At 47.4% G+C, this 24,575-nt stretch overlaps 1 protein-coding gene across 1 annotated transcript in view; it reads right to left on the minus strand.

Moving 5' to 3' along the window:
- The window catches only part of Tns3 (tensin 3), a 201,657-nt gene that overhangs the window by 113,258 nt on the left and 63,824 nt on the right, over positions 1-24,575 (minus strand). The window contains 4 exon segments of the mRNA XM_042694968.1: positions 2,028-2,150; positions 5,087-5,137; positions 7,273-7,444; positions 9,289-9,341. Coding sequence (XP_042550902.1) covers positions 2,028-2,150; positions 5,087-5,137; positions 7,273-7,440 — 342 coding nt within the window. The 5' untranslated portion in view covers positions 7,441-7,444; positions 9,289-9,341.

Here is a 24,575-nt window from a genome sequence, read left to right on the forward strand (position 1 = left end):
ATGATCTGTAAATGGGAGTCTGGAGAAAAGCATCAAATTGTAATATCCAAGCACCTCTTTACCTGTATATAAAATAACAGGCATACTGAAAAGAACCCCAAAGATAAGGAAACAAAGGACCTCTTCTTAATTTGTCTTATCATTTTTAGATGACGGTATTCTTTTGTTGTTGTTGTTGGTGGTGGTGGTGGTGGTGGTTATGGGGCTTGAACTCTGGGCCTGAGTGCTGTCCCTCAGCTCTTCAGCTCAAGGAGAGTGCTCTACCACTTGAGCTACAGAGCCACCTCCGGTTTTCTGAGTGTTTACTGGAGATAAGAGTCTCACGGACTTTTCTGCCAGGCTGGCTTTGAACTGAGATCCTCAGATCTCAGCCTCCTGAGTAGCTAGGATTACAGGCATGAGCCACCGGTGCCCGGCATGGTGTATACACATGCACATCTGAAGAAAGGTAGGAGCAGAGCACAGAACCAGTGGAAAGCGGGTGAAAAAAATACAGCAGAGGGGCCCATCATCTGCACTGGATATTGATGAAAGCGAACTAAGCAAGCAACTCAAGGGCAGTGAAGGGAGGGAGAGAATGAGGAGGAACAGCTGATACTAAGTAAAAGGGAAGACATGTACATAGCATCTGATTTGTAAAATAAACAGTTTCACTGTTAAAGGTCATAGAGTTCATAAGCAGTGTAGATTAAGATAATGATGACTATCATTGTGAAGATTAAAAGGTGTTTTTTTACTTTAGCTAAGTAGAATTATGCCACAGTATTGTGAAAGTTGTGTAGTCACATAATCTCAATAAAGAAATATTTGGGGGGGGGGGGGAAGGGGAGTCTCACCAACTTTTCTGTTCCAGCTGGCTTTGAACCTCAGAGGCCTCTAGATAGTGTGCCAAGCAGCTGAGATTGCAGATTTGAGCCCGATTTCATAGCACATGGTGTCTCAACTAGTGTCAAGCAATAAACACAGCACTGTGGAAAACTTTCCATGTGCCTGAGAAGTTGTATCAGCTGAGAGACGAGTTGCTTAGAGAAAGGATGCATTTTGGAGATCTCTTGATGGTCACCACATCACTCCTGTTCCCCACATTTTGGGGGGGGGGGGGTCACTCATGGGGTCATACATTTTAATTACTACTACAACTTAATTTTTTTTGGTGGGGTCTGGTTGTGGGCCTGAACTCTGGGCCTGGGCTCTGTCCCTCAGCTCTTCAGCTCAAGGCTAGCGCTCTACCACTTTAGCCCAGCGCCACTTCCGGCTTTTTGCTTATGTGGTGCTGAGGAATCGAACCCAGGGCCTCAGGCATGCAAGGCAAGCGCTCTACCACTGAGCCACCTTCCCAGCCCACTAGTACAACTTAATTTTAACTTCATTATAACTTGAACAAGTGGAATGGAGTGGATGAAAAAACTAAGGGCTTAAAAAACTTCCCAGCAACACCAATGACCCCAAGCCTATGAATTGTAAAGACAAACTTTGCATACATGCAAAGTCTGGGGAAAAGAAAAGGGAACTGTTCGGTAGACAGGAATAAGAAGTGGCAGACACAGCACGTGGAGATTAACACATGGCCTGTCATGGAACATCTTGTTCTCACAGCACCTTGGGCTCCTGCCCAAACACAACGTCCCACAATGCTCTTGGTGTCCATTCAACCATAAGAAGAACAGGGGCAGGACGTGCACCAGCCATGAAGCAATCAGGGGACTCTGGAGCTTCACTCTTTGGGGCTCCTCTGGCCACTTTTCCTGGCTTGCCTTTCACTTTCAAATTAACTTACTTTCTCTGCTTAAACACCTACTCATCTTCTGATGTTGTAATGGGTGAAGAAATAAATCTGTACCCCCAGATGGCATTGGCCCTTTTTGTTCCACCTTGAGAACAAATAGGAAAACCTAGTAGTACACCCAGGCAGAGCACGTCCTACCAGTTGAAAGTGACCCCTGAGCCCCAGCTCCTGCGCTCCTCCGTTCTGCACACTGCAGAGGCCCAGCAGGAGCCCCGAGCACACAGCAGGGGGCGACACTCACCCTGCAGTGGATCACAACCACGTGCTGCGGGTCGCTGTTCAGCCAGGACTCCTGTGCCTTACATATGGTGCACATCTTGTCCAGAGGTGGTGCATGCAGCTCTGGCCAGCCCACGTCCATGATCTACAAGGGAGAGAGAAGAGCTGCCTCAGTTTCTACCTGCTGGAGCCTTCAAATGTAATCTTATGATGACTTTCTTCATTTCCTACAATAATTCACTTGAGAATAAAGAAGGTTGCCAAGACAGGTAACAGTGGCTCACACCTGTAATCCTAGCTACTCAGGAGGCTAAGATCTGAGGATCATGGTTGGAAGTCAGCCCGGGCAGGAAGTCCATGAGACTCCTATCTCAAATCAACTATTCAGAAAAAGTCGGAAGTCATGCTGTGGCTCAAGTGGTAGAGCACTAGCCTTAAGTACAGAGAGGCTCAGAGACAGAGCCCAGGACCTGAGTTCAAGCCCTAGGACTGGCAAAAAAAGGAGGAGGAGGAGGAGGTAGAGGAGGGGGAGGAGGAGGGGGGGAGGAAGAAGAAGAAGGAGGAGGAGGAGGAGAAATAAAGATCTGAGGGACATATGCACAAGCCATTAGTGCAAGGCCCGGGGGGAAGATATGAGAGGAGACCCCTACTCTAAAGCCACCCTCCAAAAGGACTTGGCTGTGGGGCCTTCTCTGGAAGGAACTTTGCTTTGTTTGCTTTCAAATAATTTTTTTTAAGATGTCTTGTATTCCTTTCCTGAAACAAATGAAGAGTCATAACGGCCCAGGCACACAATTCTTCTAGCTGTTGATCTGCTCTTTTGTAGTTGGTTAAAATTCCAGAAAGGCCTTTCCCAGGGTTTCATTGTACAAGATCAAGTGGGGAGGGACCAAGGACCTCCAGATCTACCACAGGGGCCCTTGATCCTAGCCACTGCCAAATCTTGCCCTAAGGGGCAGGGCACTCTGGCGTTTCCCTATTCTGTGAGGCAGGTCACAGGGACAAAGGCCTCTCCTAAAAGCTCAGGACACAATGTCCCTGAAAAATAGAAATGTTCCCAGGAAGGAGGAAGCATCTTCAAACCCTGACTACAGTTGGGTCCCCAAACTGAAAAATCACTGAGTTGGCTGTGCTCAGAGCAAAGCTCAGAGCAACCCAACATAGCCCTACAACCCACAATGGCCACAGGGGGGTGTTGCTTTGCTTTTATTTGCTTTTCTTAAGGCAGTGGAAAAGCTGAACTGTCTGTATCTCAGAATGTAAGCTGTGGACATAGTTTGAAATGGGATGGAAACTTAGGAAAATATCCAGAAAGCAAGAAAAGTCAAGTACTGCCCGATCCATCAGAAGTAAGTACTATAACATATCATAAATTCCTTGGTCCCTTTTTGTAGACAGATGAGCCACCACTTGAGCTATGTCTCCTGTCCTCTTTGGTGTCTTCTCCTGGGTGTATCTAGCAGAGATAAGACTTGTTTTGTGTCTGTGTTTGTTTGGTAGAATGTTTGCATGCACATAATAAAGTATGTTGAAGATGACAGATAAGGCTAGGATTCATTTGTTTTATATTTACTTTATCCACACAGCCTAAAGCTAATTTAAATAACCAGCCTTTTAAGAAAATAATTTGGTGGGTATGACGACACGTGCCTGTAGTCACAGTACTTTGGAGACTGAGGCAGAAGGGTTTTGAATTTGAGGACCATTTGGGCTACAAGAGAGTTCCAGGGGCTGGGAAGGTGGCTCAATGGTAGAGCGCTTGCCTTGCATGCATGAGGCCCTGGGTTCGATTCCTCAGCACCACATAAGCAAAAAGAAAAAAGCCCGAAGTGGTGCTCTGGCTCAAGTGGTAGAGCACTAGCCTTGAGCTGAAGAGCTGAGGGACAGCGCTCAGGCCCAGAGTTTAGGCCCCACGACCCAAAAAAAAAAAAGAGAAAGAGTTGCAGCTATGAACTCCAAACCATGGAAACAAGAGTTCTTCTCTTTGTTACCATTTTTGTTTTCTTTATTTGTTCATTTATCTGCCTTTGGAAAGGAGGAGGGCACAGAAATAGAAGGTTAACAAATGCAACAGTGATACTTCCTAGACACTATGTTGAAAATGAACTATACAACTTATGGGTGGGAATGGGAGGGAAAAACTGGGAGAGAAGGAGGGAAGGGGTAATGCTGTTCAAAAAGAAATGTACTCTTTACTTAAGAAACAGCAGCGGGCTGGGAAAGTGGCTCAGTGGTAGAGTGCTTGCCTCGCATGCATGAGGCCCTGGGTTCCATTCCTCAGTACCACATAAATAAAAAAGCTGGAAGTGGCACTGTAGCTTAAGTGGTAGAGTAATAGCCTTGGAGCTGAAGAGCCTCAGGGATAACACCCAGGCCTAGAGTTCAAGCCCCATGACTGACAAAAAGAAAGAAGGGGAGGGAGGGAGGGAGGGAGAGAAGGAGGGAAAGAAAGAAAGAAAGAAAGAAAGAAAAAAAGAAAGAAAGAAAGAAAGAGAGAACAGCCCCTCTGTATATCACCTTTATAATAACAACAAAAAAATTAAACAAAAAAGAGAGAGAGTTCCAACCAACGAAGGAACATGTTGGTATAGAAGGGCCAGAGCCAGAGCTGAGTGGTACAGCAATTGTGGGAAGCCCAGGGTTCAATCTCAGTACTGCAAAACCAAACCAAGCAAAACAAATAGAAAAAAAAAAAAGTTTATGTAGGAAACCAAGCTTCACGGTGGTGGGATTTTCCACTCATAGCATCATTACAGAAGCTCACAAAGTTCCTGATTTTGAAGCCTTACAAATTCCAGATTTTCACATTAAAAACTGCTGTCCCTGGGGGAAACTGGATGAAGCATACTCTGGGGTCCCCATTATTTTCAGAGCTTCCGAAAACTATATAATTATTCCAACTTAAAATAAGGTTACTTAAAGAAAAACAAACAAGGAGGCACAAGGGGGTATGAACAGTTCCTATTACTTCTTATTCGGTCACATTTCACAAAAGCTTTTAACAAAACACTTTTGCATAAGCAAAGCAGGTTATCATTTACATTCTACCAAATTCAGGATTTAGAGGAGTAAAATTCATACCTTTGGGTTAAGTTTTGCAAGGTCATATCTCTTTTCTGAAAGGTTTAATACCTAAAAAAGAGAGAAAGAAAGCTTTTAGACCAATCACCCATCCCCAGAGACAAAACAGGAATCAGAACTGCATTTTAAATATGTTTACCTTCAAGGCAGGGAGGTTCGGGAAAGGTGGAGGTAATGTACAGATATATGCATTGTAACAATTAAAAAAAAAAGTAATAGACAAGTATGGCACAATAAAATCCATATAAATCCTACAAGAATTCTATATTGTTTTGGTTAAGCAGAACAAAATCAGAAATCTGTTATTTTTGTTTCATTGTGATGATTGCAAATATTCTACTATAATAAAGTATCTATCCACTGAGCAGGACTTCTGGTCATGTTCAAGATAAAGTGCCCCAAGGTGCACAGGGTCTCCCTCTGGGATGTGGGTAAGGCCCATACAAAGCAAGGCCTGAGTTTCTGATCAGACCAGAGCCTCCACTCAAGCTCTGTGTGGATCTGTACTAAAATAACCAAGGAAAGCAAAAAGCCTCAAAGAGGAACTGAACATCCTTCTCACCCCAGAAATAGGGCCTGTGGGAAATCTTGAGGAGAATCTTTGCCAGCCTACCCTGTGAGTCCTGCCATGTGTGCCTTGCAAGGGTACCCAGCTCATTTTTCACGTGGCCTCTGCTGTCTTTTGGGCCCACTCAATAAACACTTCCAGAACCACAGCTGTCAAACACCCGGGTCCCAGGACGCTAAAGTGTGACAAGATACATCACCAAAGAAATCCTGCCTAAATGCCTGCAGTGTGGGGACTGTTTTGTTGAAAAAAATCTAATTGTCAAGTATATATGGAAAAAGAAATGGCTCAACAAGACACACACAGGCGTCTTTCTGTATAGTTTTCAAAAAAGGCCCTGTCCCCAAAGCAAGCTAATGATCCCTGCCCCAGTCAGTCTGAAGGAGAACTCTGTTCCTGACAAATTCCACATGAAAAGAAAATACACTCAGATAGGTCCAGTGCCCAGATCCTGGTCCTTCACATGATCTAATATGGATGGCAAAGGTGGGGGCTTGAAGAGAAGTCTTGGGGTGCCCTGGCCAGTCCAGATGTGGCTTGTCAAGGCTGGAGTCCTGCAGAGCCTACCTCAGTGGCAGGTTTGTGCCAATGGCTCTTGCCTGTCATCCTAGCTACTCAGGAGGGTCAGATCTGAGGATCACATTTCAATACTGGCAAGGGCAGGAAAGTCCAGAGACTAGCAAAAAGCCAAGAGTGAAGACATGGCTCAAGTTGTAAAGCACCAGCCTACATCTACAAAGTCCAGCAAGAGCTGAAGGCCATGAGTTCAAGCCCCAGTCAGGGCTCCAAATAAAATAAACAAACAAATGTGAAGGCAGCCCTGGAGAGGAAGGAGTCTTGAGGAGTAGTGTGGCTATTCTAAGGGATTGAACACCACTACCCTAAGTCAACAACCAGCCCCATAGCTAGGATGAGCCTCGGGCAGAGAAGGTGCAGAGCCTCTAGGAATCTAGGGACAGGAAGGGGTCTGAGTATGCTCCTACAGAGGAAACTTCTGGAAGCAGTGCTGCGCCAGGTCGGCTGCTAGGAGGTTGGAGAGAGGCTGCATCCCATTATGTTCCAGCTCCAGTCTAGTCACTGGGAAAACAGATAAGGTGACAATGACTGCCTTGTTGGGTAGGGTGGGATTAGCTGGAGACAGATAAGGTAACAATAACTGCCTTGTTGGGTAGGGTGGGATTAACTTGAGGCAGATGAAGCGGCAACTTCAGAGAAACTGCAAGGAAACAGCAATGTAATCCAAACTGTGATTACAACACACAAGAAAAAAACAAGAGACTCAGCACGGGCTCCTAACCCTGGGAACGAAACACACGGGCCCAACTGGGGTATGGGGGTGGGGGGGAGCCGTTCTTGTACATTCTACCCAAATGTACCACCTGTGTTTAGAGACTGAGCTATCAACCAGGCTAATCCTAGCTACTCAGGAAGCTGAGAGCTAAGGATCATGGTTAGAAGCCAGGCCCTGCAGGAAAGTCTTAAGCAAAAAAGCTAAATACAGTATCCAGGCCCATGGCTCAAATCCCAGTACCCACACACAAAAGAAGGGAGGGAATGGCTATCACTACCCAGAGTGACCTATGCCATGTTGGAGCTAGAGTGAGCCCTACCCACTCACCAGATAGTTGTCCCCATGCTTGGACTTGAGCATGCGAGTGACCTCCTGTAGGCTGTGTAGGTAGGACTCCTCAGAGCAAGTGGAGGGGAAGGACACCGCGATGATGCGCTCTGTGATGTAGGTAAGATCCAGCACATGACTGTCCTCCATGGTGGAGCTCAGGATCATAGGCCTGCAAGACAGAAGGGCCGGCTGGTCAGCAAAGGGGAAAAGGGGAAGAAGACGAGCATTTGCACTCCCAGGTTTTCACAGAGAACCTGCAGCATACTTGGAATCCAGCTCTGTGCATCTTCTACACTTCCTCTACCCCCAGGAAAGCACAGGATGAAAACTTCCTTGCAGAGTGATATAAGCTACTAGCTACTATGGAGTAAGCAAAGAACCAGAGCAGTGGTGGAGGATGCAGGCACCTGGGGCAGGTGTGCAAGTGTGAGGCAAGGAGAGATGGAGGAGCAGGGAGAGCAGGTGGCTCACATCTGTAATCCAGCTTACAAGGCTGGGATCTGAGGATCCTGGTTCAAAGCCAACCCAGGCAGACAAATCTAAGGGATTTGTCTTATCTCTGATTAACCAGCAAAAAGCTAGAAGTGGAGGTGTGGATCAAATGATAAGAGCACCAGCCTGGAGCAAAAAAGCTCAAAGACAGTGCCCAGACCCTGAGTTCAAACCTCAAGACCAGCACACACACAGAGGAAAAAAAAAAAAAATCAAGACCCTACCAGTGAAGAAAAGGAATGGAGGCATGGTTCACATGATCGAGTGCTTATCTAGTTCAAATCTCAGTACCATCAAATATAAAAAAGAAGTTCTCTGTTGATTTTTACAAGCTAAGAACATAGTTAGTAAAATCTCTACAATGCCTTCATTGTATAATTTGATGTTATCAATAGCACCAAGTGTTCAACATCATAAATTTGGTTTATTACAGCTGACTTGTTCAAACATCTCCTAAGATGTTTCTCCCCACCTTATCTATCAGACATTCATCTTAAAAAGTTTTGATTATTAAAAAAAAAAAAGCAAGTTGAGCCAGGCACCGGTGGCTCCCCACACCTGCAATCCTAGGTACTCAGGAGGCTGAGATCTGAGAATCACAGGTCAAAGCCAATCTTTAAAGATTCTTACCTTTAATTAACTACCAGAGAAGCCAGAATGGAGGTATGGTTCAAGTGTTAAAGCAATTGCCTTGAGCACAAACAGGGACAGTGCCTATAAGTTCAAGCCCCAGGACGGGCACAAAAATAAAGCAAAATAAATCTTGGGGTATTTTGGAACACTGATTGAATACCATACTGTGCACTCCCACAGCCATGACAATCTAGAGGACTTGCATGTGGACTCGAGTGCTGGCTGCAAGCTCCTCCCCAGACCTGAGAGGAAGGGTCATCCTAGCAATGCACTCCAGCCGGTTCTAGAACCCTCCTCAGAAGGCCACATACCATCAAGACTTTACAATGTAGCCATCCACAGACACAGTGTGTGCAGAATCCAAGCTCCAAACACCACAGGTAATAAGAAAATGGAAATCGATGCCATGGCTCACACCTGTAATCCTAGCTACTCAGGAGGCTGAGATCTGAGGATAGAGACTCCAAGTCAGCTTAGGCAGGAAAGACTGTGAGACTTACCTTTCAATGAACCACCAATAAGTCAAGAATGGAGCTGAAGCTCAAATGGTAGAGCATCAAGCCTTAAGTGAAAAAGCTCAGGGACAGTGCCCAGGCCCTGAGTTCAACCTCAGTACTGAGATAAAAGGAGTGCGGCAGGGAGGAAGGAAGAACGGAAGGAAGGGGAGGAAAGGGAGGAAGGGGAGGAGAAGGAAGAGGGGAAACGTGAGGCAAGGGGAGAGGAGAAAGAGGTGGAGAGGGAAGAAAAAGAAAAAAGAAGAGGAGGGGGCACAGAGGAAGAAGGAGGGAAAAAGAAAAGGGGGAGGAGGAAGAGGAAGAGATCACCATGGAATGACACACTGGTCAGGTCTTACCCTCTCCGGGGAGATGGCTACCCACGAGCACTCACCGTGGAGGCTTATCACAGTGGAGAGCTGAGGACAGAGTGGAACTCCCAGGAACCTGCAGAAAACAAGACACAAATCACAGGACACCTGCGGGGACGGGGAGAGGGGTGACGACAGGGGGGCGTGATGACAGTTTCCACAGCTTAATCATCAATGGGAAGTCAAACATTGTCACTGCTGGCCAACTTTATCACCTGGGGAAGTCAGATCACCTAACTCACCCACAAGCAGCAAGATAGAACACCATGGGAGACAGCAAGGCCGCCCTCCCACCAGGGCTGGACAAGCACAGGCTCAGTGCTACCAAAGCCTGCATGGGAGCCACCCACAGGTCGCCTGTGACAACCATGTCTGATGCTACTCAGAGGAAGGTAAGGGGGGCGGGGAGGAGGGGGCGCACCACAATCTGGAGTCATCTTCCAGCTCTCATCAGGCAACCACACCAAGGGGGAACAGAGCCAGGCAAGAGGTCACAGCACTCTCGGTCCAGTCTGCAGTCCACTGGCACTGGCCCACAGAGACCCCAAAAGCAATACACACCCTGATGTGCTCGTGGGAGCCCCACGGAACAGAAAATAAACTGCACAGCAAATTCAGGGACCAACAAGATGGTTTTTTTTCCTAAATCCTTCCCAAGGCAAAACTTCACATGGGCACCAAAACCTCAAGAGGCTCACCTGGAGTCCCCCATACACCCACTCAGTGCTGTACATCAAGGAGAAGTCACGTGACCATTCTCTTTACTCCTTTTCCCGGTGTGAGCCCTGCTGTTCCTCACCAGGATCCCTCCCTTCCAAATGAGCCAGTGTCTGAGCCAGTGCTGTCCCAGTGGGCTTGCTGGGATGTTTCCCAGGATCAATGGAGCTCTGCCCCACACCAGAAGTCCACAGCTACCACTGGCCAAACCTGGTCAGGGAAGTCCTTCTGCCTCACATTCTACCACCTGACCTCTGAACCCATGCTGACCTCTGCCCACCCTGCCTGTGCCCTCAAAGCTGTGCCAGACAGATCCTGAGGTCCCTCCAGACTTAAACTAGTAGACTTCAAAATGATATTACAGGCTCATGCCCGTAATCCTAGCTGCTCAAGAGGCTGAGATTTGAGGATTGTGGTTCAAAGCCATTCCTGGGCAAAAAAGCCCATGAGACAATTACTAACCACCAAAAAGCCAGAAGTGGAGCTGTGGGTCAAGTGGTAGTGCACTAGCCTTGAGTACAAAAGCACAGGGACAGTATCCAGGCCCTGAGCTCAAGCCCTGGGACTGGCGTACGCGTGTGTGCACATGTACAGACAGACAGACAGACAGACACACACACACACACACACACACACACGGGGTGAGGGGACAGCACTCATATAAACATCCAAAATATTTTTCCATTTCCAAACAATTATTATATCAGACTGAATATTTTGTTTGAACATTAAATATATCTATCTACATTTGCAATCCAAAGTTACTGAAATTTGGCGCGCACGTGTGTGTGTGTGTGTGTGTGTGTGTGTGTGTGTGTGTGTGTGTGTTTTCTTTAACATACTTCCGTTTTCTAGACCCTTTGGCATAATTTTCTGAGGGTGTTCAAACTGCCATGATACAGGACAGGAGAGAAAAGGGGGACAGAGAGACCCAATGACCTGAACACCCCCATCTTCTCTGCAGCTGTGATCTAGCCACACTTCTGGACCACTGTCCCCATGCCACCCTCGGGCTCTTTCCCACCTTCTGCTCCTGTCTGTCTGGCCCAGGTGTGAGACACAGTAAAGTTCCTGAATTTTCTCTGTACTGGGCACCAGGGTCGAGTAGGGGCAGACCATGTTGTGTTTCCAGCTAACCAGGTGATGGCGGTCATTGCCTTTCTGGAGACCAGGCCTGTGGGATTCCCTTCATAACTGCAAGATGGACGCATGAATGTGTGGGAGCACACGCAAGTCCACATCTGCCTCTCCAGCTCCGAAACTGCATTCATGTTTGTGCTTGAGCCACCATCCTCATGAATATCAGCTTCCCCGTTGTATAAAGCAGGCAGTTTGGAGGGAATATGGATTCTCCACACTTGTTCCAAGGGTTTGACAGTTACTATGTATCCACTGAATTTTAAGCTAAGTATACACTATCTTTTATACTATTGTTTGATAATGTAAGAGTCAACAGGCCCAAATGAATGCACAGAAATGAGCTCCAAGTAAGCAAACAAGAGGGCTTGGGGTGTGGCTCAAGTGGTAAAGCACCTGTCTGGTAAATATGAAGCTGTGGGTCCAAACCACAAACTACAACAGAAAAGAAGGAGGAAGAGGAGGGGGCAGACAAGTGATTGCAGCAGAGGCTTATTTTGGCTGAGTTGATCTATCTGAACTGGTAAGGCTAAACATCAAAGCAGAATCATTCCTCATACAACTCTCACCTTACCAAGAGTCTCAGTCAGCTGTACTGAGCAAAAGAAAAATGGACTGATACTCATTGTCCATCAGAAAATAGACTGACACTCTTTTTCAATTTCTTCCAGTATCTAGTAGTTTCAGGATTTACATCATGCATGCAGTTTTACTTTCATAGAACTTACCAACAAGCATTGTAACAGCTCATTGGTCAAACTTTATTCTCACCTAGCCCCTCACACCAAGGTGACATCTGCACAAACACTGTGACTGTCGAGTTCCAGTGCCAGCATGGCAGGGGCAACGGTGTGACAGGGGGCACTCTCCCTTGAAGGTCTCTGGAGGCAGGAGGGTCAAGGGACCATGAGGAAATACAGGGCTTGTTTCTTAGCTTAAAAGTGAGGAGAATCCGGTCATCAAGGACTCACTACTGTAATCCTCGCTACTCAGGAAGCTGAGATCTGAGGATGGCAGTTCAAAGCCAGGCAGGCAGGAAAAGTCCGTGTGACTCTTATCACCAGTAAACTACTCGGAAAACAGAAGTGGTGCTGTGGTTCAAGTGGTAGAGTGCTAGCCTTGAGCACAAAGAGGTTCAGGGATATTACCCAGGCCCTGAGTTCAAGCCCCAGGATCAGAAAAAAAAAAAAAAAAAGGTGAGTAGATAGGTCAAACAGAGACAAAGTCTGTCCTGTTCCAATATCCTCTGAATTCAGCGTCACACTACACACAGTCTAATAGAGGGTGTGTATGCCAAATGGCATACAAACTGAATCAGGGACAGCATAATTTCCAAGGTAAGAGCCAAAAAGAAGAAATACTCAGCTATCACCACTAGAAGTCTAAGCCTGACTGGTACAAAGTCAGAAAGAGTTTAACTTCATGTAGGTGGCCTGCAAGAGTCCATGGGAGCTCATCTCCTCTCTGACACTGACCAAAGGAAGGCTGCACATAACTTCTCTATAAAGAAATGAGCACAGAAAGAAAAGACTCAGCCCACTTAGGACTAAAGCAAAAGCCAAACAACTATCAGTGACTCACGCCTGTAATCCTAGCTACTCAGGAGGCTGAAATCTGGGGATCAAGGTTCAAAGTCAGCCCAGGCAGAAAAGTCATATGAGACTCTTATCTCCAGTTAACCACTACAGAGCTGCAAGTGAGGTTGTGGATCAAGTGGTAAAGTGCCAGCCTTGAGTGAAAAAGTTAGGGATGGAGCCCAATCCCTGAGCTCCAGCCCCAGCACTCCCACCACAAAAACAAACAAGAAAAAATCTGAAGCAAATCCCAGCACTCCTCAAGGTCATCTTTGGGGATCACAGAGAGTTGCGTGCCCATGTGAATCCACAGCCCCAGCCCAGCAAGTGCGGGTCACTCAGCTTCCTCTCAAGGCACAGCCCAGGCCTCCCCAAGTCGTGGACCAGCCCAAATCCTCTGATGCAGACAGCAGCACCCTTGGGTCAAAGGTCAGGTCTGGTGCACGCTATGCCTAAAACCACACAGCAAAGCTGACCCATCCTAGAGCCCCCAGGGCTCACTAGCCAATCCTGGAGGGCCTATCTCAGCTCCACGAACCCTCAGACAGAATAGAGACCTTCACTGAGGGACAGTCCAGCCCTATGCCAAAGAGAAGAGACAAATTGTGCCAACCAACCCATCTTTTCTACACCCACTTCTTTAGTCTTGTGTGCAGAGCCATTCCTCTGAATCACTAGGGGGTGTCACTGAGGTGGCATCACTTTCCTGGGGTCAGGGCAGGGCTCTGACATTCCTTGAGGAAGCTCTGACATAGGCTGAAATGACAAGAATGGAGTCTTAGCTCCCTGTTGCCTGAGGATGGTTGCCAGCAGTTTCTGAAGCAACCTGCTTGATGACACTATTGGATAGGAAGGACTAGACCTAGATTTGAGATGCATTTATCTAGCACACAATACATTGCTCAGCTTCCAGAGGGTGACATGCGAACATGTACTGAAGTGTTCCCAATTCTGACCATGACCTTGGGAAGTCCCTACTTAGAGACACCAGTCTTGCAGATCTGCATGTCAAGTTCGCTTCCTAGGGTGCTCAGACAAAAAGGTCTGCAGAGGCCTTCCCTAAGGCCAGGCTGACCTTCCTGAACCCATTAGCTGCCCAGCACCCTCAACAGTGCTCCCAGGAGAAGGGAGCCCCAGGGCCTTGCTAGGTCAGGAGGAAAATCCACAGGCAGCCCAGTGCCCTGCCAGCCTCCACCGGCCCATACCTCCCTTACCTGCACCCTGCTTGGCAAACACTTATCACAGCCTTCATTTTCCACAGGTACCTGGAGAAAGGGAGGGGGATGGGAGGAGGCTAACTCCACGGTGAAGGTCAACCCTGCAAACCACAGACCTGCCAAGCCTACCCTTTCCAGCTCCCAGCCTGTCAAGCCAGTAGCCTTGCAGTCTGAGGCTCCCCCACTGTGTGATCACATGGCCCCGTGGACCAGAGTCACCACCATACTAACACTAGTAAACTTACACCAGTAGCTCAGACAGTTTAGCCTTCCCTCCACCCCCAAGAATGCACAAGTTAGCTAAGATGCAAAGAACAAAGAATTTAACCAACGGTAATTTTCATTTAAACATTAATATTTTGGGAAGTCATTCATACCCAGTCCTTGCTAAGGATTTTACTATTTGGAGGAAACACAGCAAAAGGGATGTGGCAGCCCCATGAGCTTCCAAATTAGTGCGCAGACTCCAGCCAGGCACCGGCAGCTCACGGCTTCGAAAGCTAGCTAATTAAGAGGCTGAGATTTGAGGATCGTGGTTTGAAGCCAACCCAGGGAAGAAAAGTCCATGAGATTCTTTACCTCCAATGAAGCAGCAAAAAGCCAGAAGTGAATCTGCGACTCAAGTGGTAAAGCCTGGAGGGAGAAAAGCTCAGGGATAGCACCCAGGCCCTGAGTTCATACTGGTACACATACACACAAAGAAAAAAAGAAAAAGTATAAAAAGAGGCAAAATCCTATCTACGCTTCGTAAGTTACAAACAGAGGAGAGGATCCAGGCTGGAAAGTAAAGGGTATGGAAAAAACAAACCCACCCTTTGTTGGCAGAAACTAAGTTTGGCCTCCGAGTCTTTTCAGTCCCCAGGTAAGGTCCTCTGCCTAGATTAGAGGTGCCATGATCCTCCCAGGGCTATTGTCCAGTGCTGCCTCAGCCTAGGGCTGCCTCCTACATGGCTGATAGAAAAGCTGCTATTCACAGAGTGACCACCAGCACCCAACCTGCACAGTGTCACAACCCACAGTGAGACACCATCCTACAGAGATGCATCCTCTGGGCCTGGCCCTTTGCCCCACCTTACAGGGCCCCACTGTCAGGATTAAATAAGGAAAGATACAAAGAGTGTAGCACACACCTGGCTGGTAGGTAAGTGCTGGGTAAATATTAGATACGGAACCAAATCATCTCACTGTATACCAAGCAAGTGCTGGGCTTCTAATATGCACTTTCCCTACCAATTGTTAGGGTTATGTAGTCTTCTGGGTACAGTCACCAATCCACTGCCTATTTTGCAGATGGAGGAATAAGAGAGATCGATAGTAGGTAGCTTCCTAGCAGTCACATAGCCTGTAAAATGGTTAACTCCCGTAAGAATTAAAACCCTGAAGTTTGAACTCCAGGCCTGGGTTCTGTCCCTGAACTTCCTTTTGCTCAAAAGACAGTGCTCTACCACTTGAACCATGGCACCACCTCTGGATTTTTCCATGATTAACTGGAGATAAGAGTCTCATGGACTTTCCTGCTCAGGCTGGCTGATTGTGGTTCAACACAATCCTCAGATCTCAGCCTCCTGAGTAACTAGGATTATAGATGTGAGCCACCAGCACATGACTACAAACCACTGTGTTTTAATTAATAACAATTCAAAAGGAAAAAACCCAAATTATCTTATTACAAATTCCTTGACTCGTACTTGGTAAGTTACCATCAAGACATTAAACAGATGGCCTAAAAATTATCTCTAAGTAGGTTATATATCCATGACTGTATTGGTGTGGGGAAAAAAAATGATGGTAGCATGAAAAAGCTGCAACTTAAACTGTTAAAAACAAAAAAGAATGAAAACCCGACATAAATTATCAGAATTGTCAATCAGGATGTTTTGTGTTTCTTAATTGCTCACGAGCAATGATGATAGAATAGTCACATAAAGTAGAATAGAACAGAATAATGTCATTTTATCACTGAGCTCAACTATGAAAATGAAAGTCATGCCCAGACTGACTCATCTGCTGACTCTCCCGGGGTCCTGTCCCCCTCTGTCCTGAAGTCCTCACTAGGTTACAGCCATATGGTAGGGCAGGCCAGGGCTGGCCAAGAAGAAGACCCAGTGTGAATATTTATAAGAAACCCCAGGACTCGCCTTTGTTCTTTGCACAGAATAAACTTCCCAGGAAGGAGCCATCAGCAACAGTGGGTGGCAGTGTGGCTGGCCACCCTTGGGGAGACAGCCAGGGGCAGGGAACTTACTGCGCTGGGCCTGGGCAGCATGGCTGGTGCTGCTTCTCCTTCCATAGTGGCCTTGTCCTAAGCCATCACTGCTGGCTCCTCCTACTGCTGATAGTCACACTCACAGTCCACTCAGAGCAGAAGGGAAATGGGGTGGCCAGGCAGGCGGTGGAGCCCTGCAAGAGTGAGAGGCTCAAAGCCACAGACTGGAGTTGCAGGCAGGTGCACCCAGCCAAGACCAGACCAGCCGGCATGTTTGCTCATAGGCAAGGCTGCGGGCCAGGCTCCCAGGGCTTCTAGAATAAGAGCCTAGTGACAAAGAGAACCTTTCTGACCCGGAAGCTGAGCCCCTGTCCTGGGGAACAGCCCAGACCTGGCCACCAGGAGATCCGCCCTCTGGGGTGCACAAACAGTGGGCTTGACTATGCAACTTGTCCTGGGCACAGGAGGGTGGGGAGGTGGGGAGGTGGGGGAGGGGCGAGAGGAGGGGAGGGAGGGGGGAGAACAATACTAACAAAATAAAGTAAACCTGCTGTGAGCTCCAGGGAGGGCAAGAACTTGCTTCAGTGCCCTTAAACCACACACAATGCCTCCTGCCAGCGCCCCTGCCACCCTCCTCACCTCTCATCTACTTTCCATTCCTTGACTGAATCTCATACCAAGCTGAATTTGAGAGGACTTTCCCAATGATGACAAATATAATTAAGCAAAAATAGTAAAATAAAAACAAACCAGTGAACAAGTAGACAGAACCAAGGTCAAAGACAAGCTGGTTAGACCAGAAAAGAAAGAAAGGTCTGTGTGGTAAAATCTTGGTACTGAAGGAAATTGGTGCTCAACCGGTTCCGACTGGCCTCCAGGCCAAAACATAAAAGGGAGATTGTGGCTGAGGGCGACAGAGCTTGGTGATAGCTAGGATGTTAAGGACACTCACCTGAGGGAGGGGAGGCTTAGCTGTCACCTGGCACTCAGGGCTGGGAGGAAGGGCACCAATCCTCCAGCTCATTCTGGTCACCAGCTGTCAGACCAACCAAGCTCAAAAGCAGCTTCCTTATGACAGGTCTTCAATTCACAGTGAGGTGGGTGTGTACATACTCATTTGATGATGGGCCTTACATACAGTGCTGTTCTTCTCATTTTATTATTTCATACAAAAGCATGTATTCACCTAAAAAGAGATGGAAAGCCAGGCACTGGTGGCTATAATCCTAGCTACTTAGGAGGCTGAGCTCTGAGGGTCGTGGTTCAAAGCCAGCCTACGTAGGAAAGTCCATGAGACTCTTATTTCCAATAAACTACTCAGAAAAAGCTGGAAGTGGCACTGTGGCTCAAGGGGTAGTGTTAGCCTTGAGCACAAAGAGGCTCAGGGACAGTGCCCAGGCCCTGAGTAAAAGCCCAAGGATCTGCCAAAAAAAAAAAAGAGGTGCAAGGGACCACCAGTGGTTCACATCTGTAATCCAAACTACTCAGAAGGCTGAGATCTGAGGATTCATGGTTCAAAACCAGCCGGGGCAGATAAACCCAACAGATTCTTATCTCCAACTAACCAGCAAAAAAACTAAAAGTGAAGCTGTGGCTCAAGTGGTAGAGTGCTAGCCTTAGCAGAAAAGCCAAATGAGAAGCCCCCCCAAGAGAAGAGAGGAGGAGAGAGAAGAGGAGGGGAGAGCTTGTTTGGCCCCTAACCCATCTCTGGGCATTTGAAGGCACCTGCAACACAGGAATATAGCTTTACCTTCCTGAGCTAATGAAAGATGCCCCACTGTCCACTTCAGGGCAGAAAAAGCCATAGTTTTGGAGTCTAAATAGGACAGTTAATTCCTTCAGCAGTCATGGTGGCATTAGATTGGGGACACCAACTCCTCTGAGCATGACTTTTCACATCTGTGCAATGAGTTGATTCCCACTAAGAAGGATGTCTTCAATGCCCAAAACCCAGGGCCCCGGGTGGCCACCAGCCCATCAGAGGGAAGGTTCTCATCTTACATCCTAGCCTCCTTCACTTTACCAATGAGCACCAAGGCAGTAACCAGAGTGAACAGGCAGGACCCTGACGACAATCTGGTGACAAAAAATGAGGGGCTGGGAAGTTGGCTCAGTGGTAGAGCGCTTGCCTTTCATGCATGAGGCCCTGGGTTCGATTCCTCAGCACCACATAAGCAAAAAGGAAAAAGCCGGAAGTGGTGCTGTGGCTCAAGTGGTAGAGCGCTAGCCTTGAGCTGAAAAGCTGAGGGACAGCGCCCAGGCTCAGAGATCAGGCCCCACAACCGGACCCAAAAAAAAATGAGTTCTGGAGATCCAGGCTCTCGCAAATGCCTGGTAGAGAAGCACATGGGAACAGGTATAAGTGCTAGCTAACAATAACCAAGTGTACATCTCAAAACTGGGGAGGAGGTTTCAAAAGTTCTCACTACAAAGACAGGATGAATGGATGAGGCAGAGAGAGGCTAATTACCCTGATTTGTTGGTTACAAGCGGTATACAGGGGCGGAAATATCAACCAGTATCCCATGAATAGGTACAATGATTATATGTCAATGAAGAAAGGAAAAAAAACCAGCAAAGCATCCTCACAGCACAGATAAACCTGAGGAGGGCTGCCACCCACAGTGTATGACCCACTCCAGAAGGAAGAGAACGTTCCTCACAGTGCTATAATCTGAACACTCTGGTGGCAGAGGTGGCCACCTACGCTGAGTCCTTCAACATCCTAGCAGATGGCCCTGCAGAGTGCCTGGAGACCCATCTTCAGGCAGAGTGCAGGTGGCCACCATGGATGAAAACAGTAGTCTCCAGCAAGTAGACGTGGAGACTAGTTGCATGGTATATCAAAGCAGCTTACTAGCTGAGATAGAGTCTTGCTGAGGGGAGAGGAGAGAGTCTGCATGATGTAACAGGACAGCTTATTGGCTAAGAGGGGGTCCTGCCAACTTTTTTTTTTTTTTTTGCCAGTGCTGGCCATGATCTCTAGTTTATAACTGTTGCTTTCCCCACTCTCCAATAATTTATTTACCGCTTCTGCAAAACAAGTTTCCAGAAGTCCATTCACCATCATAATTTTCAGCTACTCAAGCTCTGAATGCCAGTGGCTCAGGCCTACAATACTAGTTACTTAGGAGGCCAAGATCTGAAGATCAAAATTCGAAACCAGCCTAAGCAGGAAAGCCCATGAGATTCTTTTCTCCAATTCACCGGGGGGGTGGGGGTAGGGGGGAGCCAGGAGATAGAATGCTAACCTTGAACAGAAAGCTAAGAAACAGCACCCAGGCCCCAAGCTCAAGCCCCCGTCCTGCTACAAAAACAAAACCCCGAGAATGGTTTCCTTCGCTCTGTGGAACTTCAAATGAGTTGCACTGTTAAGATGTGTCAGCTACTACAGATCCCCACCCTGACCCATCTGTCCCCAGGCCATCATTTCATCACAGCACAAGGAAAAGCCAGAGGGGAGGAATGGGAGAAACGCTGCAGGGATGAAACCAGGGCGTAAATGGGATGAAACCAGGGTGTAAACACTAGCTCGGCCTCTCAGGACTCAGCCAGAACAGCTCTGTTCACCCCATGTCCTTTCTGAGAGAGAGAGAGAGAGAGAGAGAGAGAGAGAGAGAGAGAGAGAGAGGGAGAGAGAGAGCAAGAAACCCCAACCCACAGCGGTCCTGGGAATGCCATGCCCTTGCTCCTAGCCCTGGGTACACAGACATTCTTGCCCTGAAGCCTCCTGCTGGTTTTTCTGACGAGTGCCTTGTTCTGTGCCCTGGGACCTTTGAATGCAATTCTTGTCTACACTGTCCCCTGACAAAGAAGAGCCAAGCAAGGGTCTTTGAGAAGAACATGGAGTTTTAGATCCATAGAACACTGATACTCATCTAGAAAAATATAACTTCTCAAATCAGCCTCAAAAGTTACGGGTGAAATAAATCTCATGGCCCAATAATGTCAAAACTGCACATACACTAGTTAAGAATCCCCAAATCAGTTCTTTACTGAAACACTCCTTTTTTTTTTTTTAGGGAACAAAGTCCCCTGATGAATCAGGAGCCACAGCTGCCCTGGATGACATATGCATGAAACAGCAAAGCCACCTGCAGCTTTGCATCAGGGCAGCCCAACCAGCTAGGCACCTCAAGGTGCCTCAAGCCACAGGCACAGCTGCGTCCTCTGAAGAGTTAAGACCAAGGATAGAACAGCAGTGACTAGGTTGGCGGATTTTTTGTTTTGTTTTGTTTTCATTTTTCTACTGTCAGAGAGCCCAATATAAACTTGTTCTGAGAGCAATAATAAAATAAGAGAAAGCCAGGTGCCAGTGAAACACACCTGTAATCCTAGCTACTCAGGAGGATGAGATCTGAGGATCATGGTTGGAACCTAGTCTAAGAAAGTCTTCAAGACTTTTACTTCCAATTGACCACCAAAAAGGCAGAAGTGTAGGTGTGGTTCAAGTGGCAAAGAGGAAAAAAAAGTAATGGACAGTACCCAGGCTCTGCATTCAAGCCCAAGTACTGCCATAAATAAATAAGCAAACAAATAAGATGAAGTCAACCTTCCTGGAGTTACAGAGTCAGAGCAGGCCGGGTGCACCAGAACATGGTACAGAGGTGAATTGCAAAGTGTGACCTTCTGCAGGGGACCAGTGATCGCCCTAGTCCTTCCTGCAGGCGCCCACCCACTGCTCTGGAGGGAGGCAGAACGCCTCTCTAGCCAGCCCAGTGCTCAACAAGGGCCAGCTGTAAAAGATCCACAAAGGCTTTGTTTTTGGGTTTGAACTCTGGGCCTAGCACAGTCCCTTAGCTCTTCAGCTCAAGGCTAGTGCTCTACCACTTGAGTCACAGCACCACTTCCGGTTTTCTGGTGGTTTATTAGAGATAAGAGTTTCAGGGATTTTCCTGCCCATGCTGGCTTTGAACCACGATCCTCAGATCTCAGCCTCCTGAGTAGCTAGGATTTACAGGCATGAGCCACTGACGCGCAGCTCACAAAGGCTTTTAAAAAAAACAAACAGTCCTCTGTTTGCTTTCCTATGATATACATGTTATTTTCTCATAGGAAATTTAGGAAATGAAACTGAAACAGAGTTGGTCCACTGCTCCCCATACCAAGACACTCTGCCGAACCACACCAGGTGTGTAACTCTGACTTTATTCTGTGCATTTGTATTTAGAAGCAATGTTGTACCACACATCCACACCATACCATTCTCTTATGCTATGTTTCTTGTTTGCATGCTCTATAACTCCTGGGGCTTGAACTCAGGACCTGAGTGCGACCCCGTAGCTTTTTTTTTTTCCTCAAAGCTAGCACTCTACCATTTGAGCCACAGTTCCACTTCTGGCTTTCTTGTTTGTTTATTTGTTTGTTACTGGTTAATTAGGAGTAACAAGTCTCATAGACTTTCTTGTCTGGGTTGGCTTTGAACCAAGATCTTCAGATCTCAGTCTCCTGAGTAGCTAGGATTATAGGCATGAGCTACCCGTGCCCGGTTTCAATGTAACTTAACATCTGAGACATGTAATGGTCTAGCTGAACCAGTAACTCCCTGTATCTAGGGACCATCTGGGCTCCAACATTCCACTCTTATGATAATGTTAGGGGAAGGGAAGGAGCATTCTAGTGCTCAAAGCCTTCAACACCCTCACAGCTATCCAGGGAACAAGCACTTGGTGGTAGCATGTACTTTGAGATCTCATCACCAAGACTCTTCTTTGAGAGAAGTCATGTCATTTCTAAGACCATGCATGTTACCACAGAGCATATGAACTACCCAGAAAGCAAAGAGGTCCCTCCTTTCCTCTTTTCTGCCTCTTAAAAGAACTTAGGAATATCTTAGTGGTCATGAGTCCAAAGTCCCAAAGAAAGGGGCAGGGAGGACAGAGTAGCAACCCTATCGTCTGCCTGCAAATTCCTTCATTCCTTCCCAGGATTAGAGCTCCAGGACAAGATGCTCTATGCCAGTAGAATGCACTCTATCACCAGAGCCAGGTACAACTGGCTCAGGTCTACAGTCCTAGCTACTCAGGATGCTGAGATCCAGAGGATCAAGTTTAAAGCCAACCTAGACAGGAAAGTCCCCTAGACTCCATCTCCAACGGGGCAGAGCAAAACCTAGTAAGTGTGAGGCCCTGAGTTCAAACCTCAGTACCACCAAAACAAGTAAGTAAGCTCCATCACCAGAAAGTCATGCTGCCCTTCATATCCCCAGCACACAGCTGAGCATCTGACATGTGAAACCCTCAGGAAGTAGTGTGCATCTGATATGTGAAACCCTCAGGAAGTAACTATTTACAAACTTCACCGATTAGTGAAGGAGGATGTATGCAGGGGTGAGAGCATTTGCTCCTCTAATCTTTTCTAAGTAAGACCATACTGTCAAGATGCTTACTGCCAGGTGCCAAGGGCTCACACCTGTAATCATAGCTATACAGACAGCTGAGCTCTGAAGACTGTGCTTGAAGTCAGCCCAGGCAGAAAAGACCATGCAACTCTTATCTCCAATGAACCATCAAAGGGCAAAAGTGGAGAGATGGCTCAAGTGGTAGAGCACCAGCCATAAGTAGAAAAGCTAATCATGAAAGTGAGGCCCTAAGTTCAAGCCCCATTACCAGCGCATACACACACACACACACACACACACACACACACACACACACACACACACACACACACTATGAATCACTGAGGCCCTAAGTTCAAGCCCCATTACCAGCGCATACACACACACACACACACACACACACACACACACACACACACACACACACACACACACTATGAATCACTGCTTTGCAGTTTGTGAGAGTATCTGTTACCATTTCTTAAATACTGAAATACATTCCCCACACATTCATTCACATCTGTCTAGAGATAGCGCCCAGATACAGGGTGTTAGAAGAATCTCAGAATGTGGATTGTATTCAAAGATGTGAGTTTTAGGGAGGTGATGCAAGTTTTATTGTTGTTGTTGTTTTGGGGTTTTTGCTGGTCTTTAGGTGAGCCTCAACTGAGGGTCTGAGTGCTGTCCCTGAGCTTTCTTTTCTTTTTTTTTTTGGGGGGGTCCGGTCGTGGGGCCTGAACTCTGGGCCTGGGCGCTGTCCCTCAGCTCTTCAGCTCAAGGCTAGCGCTCTACCACTTGAGCCACAGCGCCACTTCCGCCTTTTTTCTTTTTGCTTATGTGGTGCTGAGGAATCGAACCCAGGGCCTGAGGCATGCAAGGCAAGCGCTCTACCACTGAGCCACCTTCCCAGCCCTCCCTGAGCTTTCTTACTCAAGGCTAGTGCTCTACCACTTTGAGCCACATTGCCAATTCCAGTTTTCTGGTGGGTACTTGGTGATAAGAGTCTCCTGGACCTTCCTGCCCAGGCTGGCTTTGGTCCTCAGATCCTCAGATCTCAGGTTCCTGAGTATAGTAGGTAGGGCAGCCTCTAAGCCAGTTTGACTGTGGTAGTCTATACAGAAAAGGAAGAGATTAGGGCACAGACACGCGAGAAGACACTTATCTACAAGCCAACAAGGGACTGTCAAAAGGAACCAGGCCAGCCCACATATTCAACTCCAGTTCCAGCCTCGGCACTGTGAAAAGTAAATGCCTGCTGTTTACACTGTCCAGTGCCTGCCCAGTGCCTGCCAGGTACTTTGTTTCAGCTGCCTGATTTGAGATACCATCTTAAAGATTGGAAAAATCCAGCAGTCATTTGGAAAGTGACTAAACAAACCAGTCTCCCAAGGTGTCTAGAGGGGGTTCCCCTACTTTCCCCCTGCCCCAGGGTCCCCTGATGTTGCACAAAAGATCCCCTTCACCTTTCTGAACATGGGTACGAAAAACTAGCTGGGGGAGAGACGTGTGGAGGGGGAGAATGGCTGATACAATTAGGAAGATCCAGTAGACCTGTAAAATGATGAAAGGGAGGAAGGGGCTAAGGAAATAGGACATCCAAGTGCTCAGAGCTCTTTCCGCTTCCCATGGCCTCCGGCTTAGGCCTAAGGACCATCTCTGTGAGACTGACACCAGGGATCACATTATGCTTTTGCTATCTGAGACCTGTCACAGCCTCTGCAAGAAAGCTTATTCATAGAGCAATACTATCACTTTATTTTCCAGGACTTATGGGTGTCTGGTTCACTGCCAGTACTAGAGTTGAAATATCATTGTGAATAATAAGTCCTTAATATCACAAAATATCTAGTCCATATTCAAACTTCTCTGGCACAGTGGTTTTGCTTTTCATTTTTGTGTCAGTCCTGGGGCTTAAACTCATGGCCTGGGGGGCTGGGAAGGTGGCTCAGTGGTAGAGCGCTGCATGCATGAGGCCCTGGGTTCGATTCCTCAGCACCACAGAAGCAAAAAGAAAAAAGCCAGAAGTGGCACTGTGGCTCAAGTGGTAGAGCGCTAGCCTTGAGCTGAGGAGCTGAGGGACAGTGCCCAGGCCCAGAGTTCAGGCTCCACGACTGGACCC

Source organism: Dipodomys spectabilis, unplaced genomic scaffold (assembly GCF_019054845.1).
Source record: "Dipodomys spectabilis isolate Male_0828 unplaced genomic scaffold, ASM1905484v1 ptg000178l, whole genome shotgun sequence".
Taxonomy (NCBI): Eukaryota; Metazoa; Chordata; class Mammalia; order Rodentia; family Heteromyidae; genus Dipodomys; species Dipodomys spectabilis.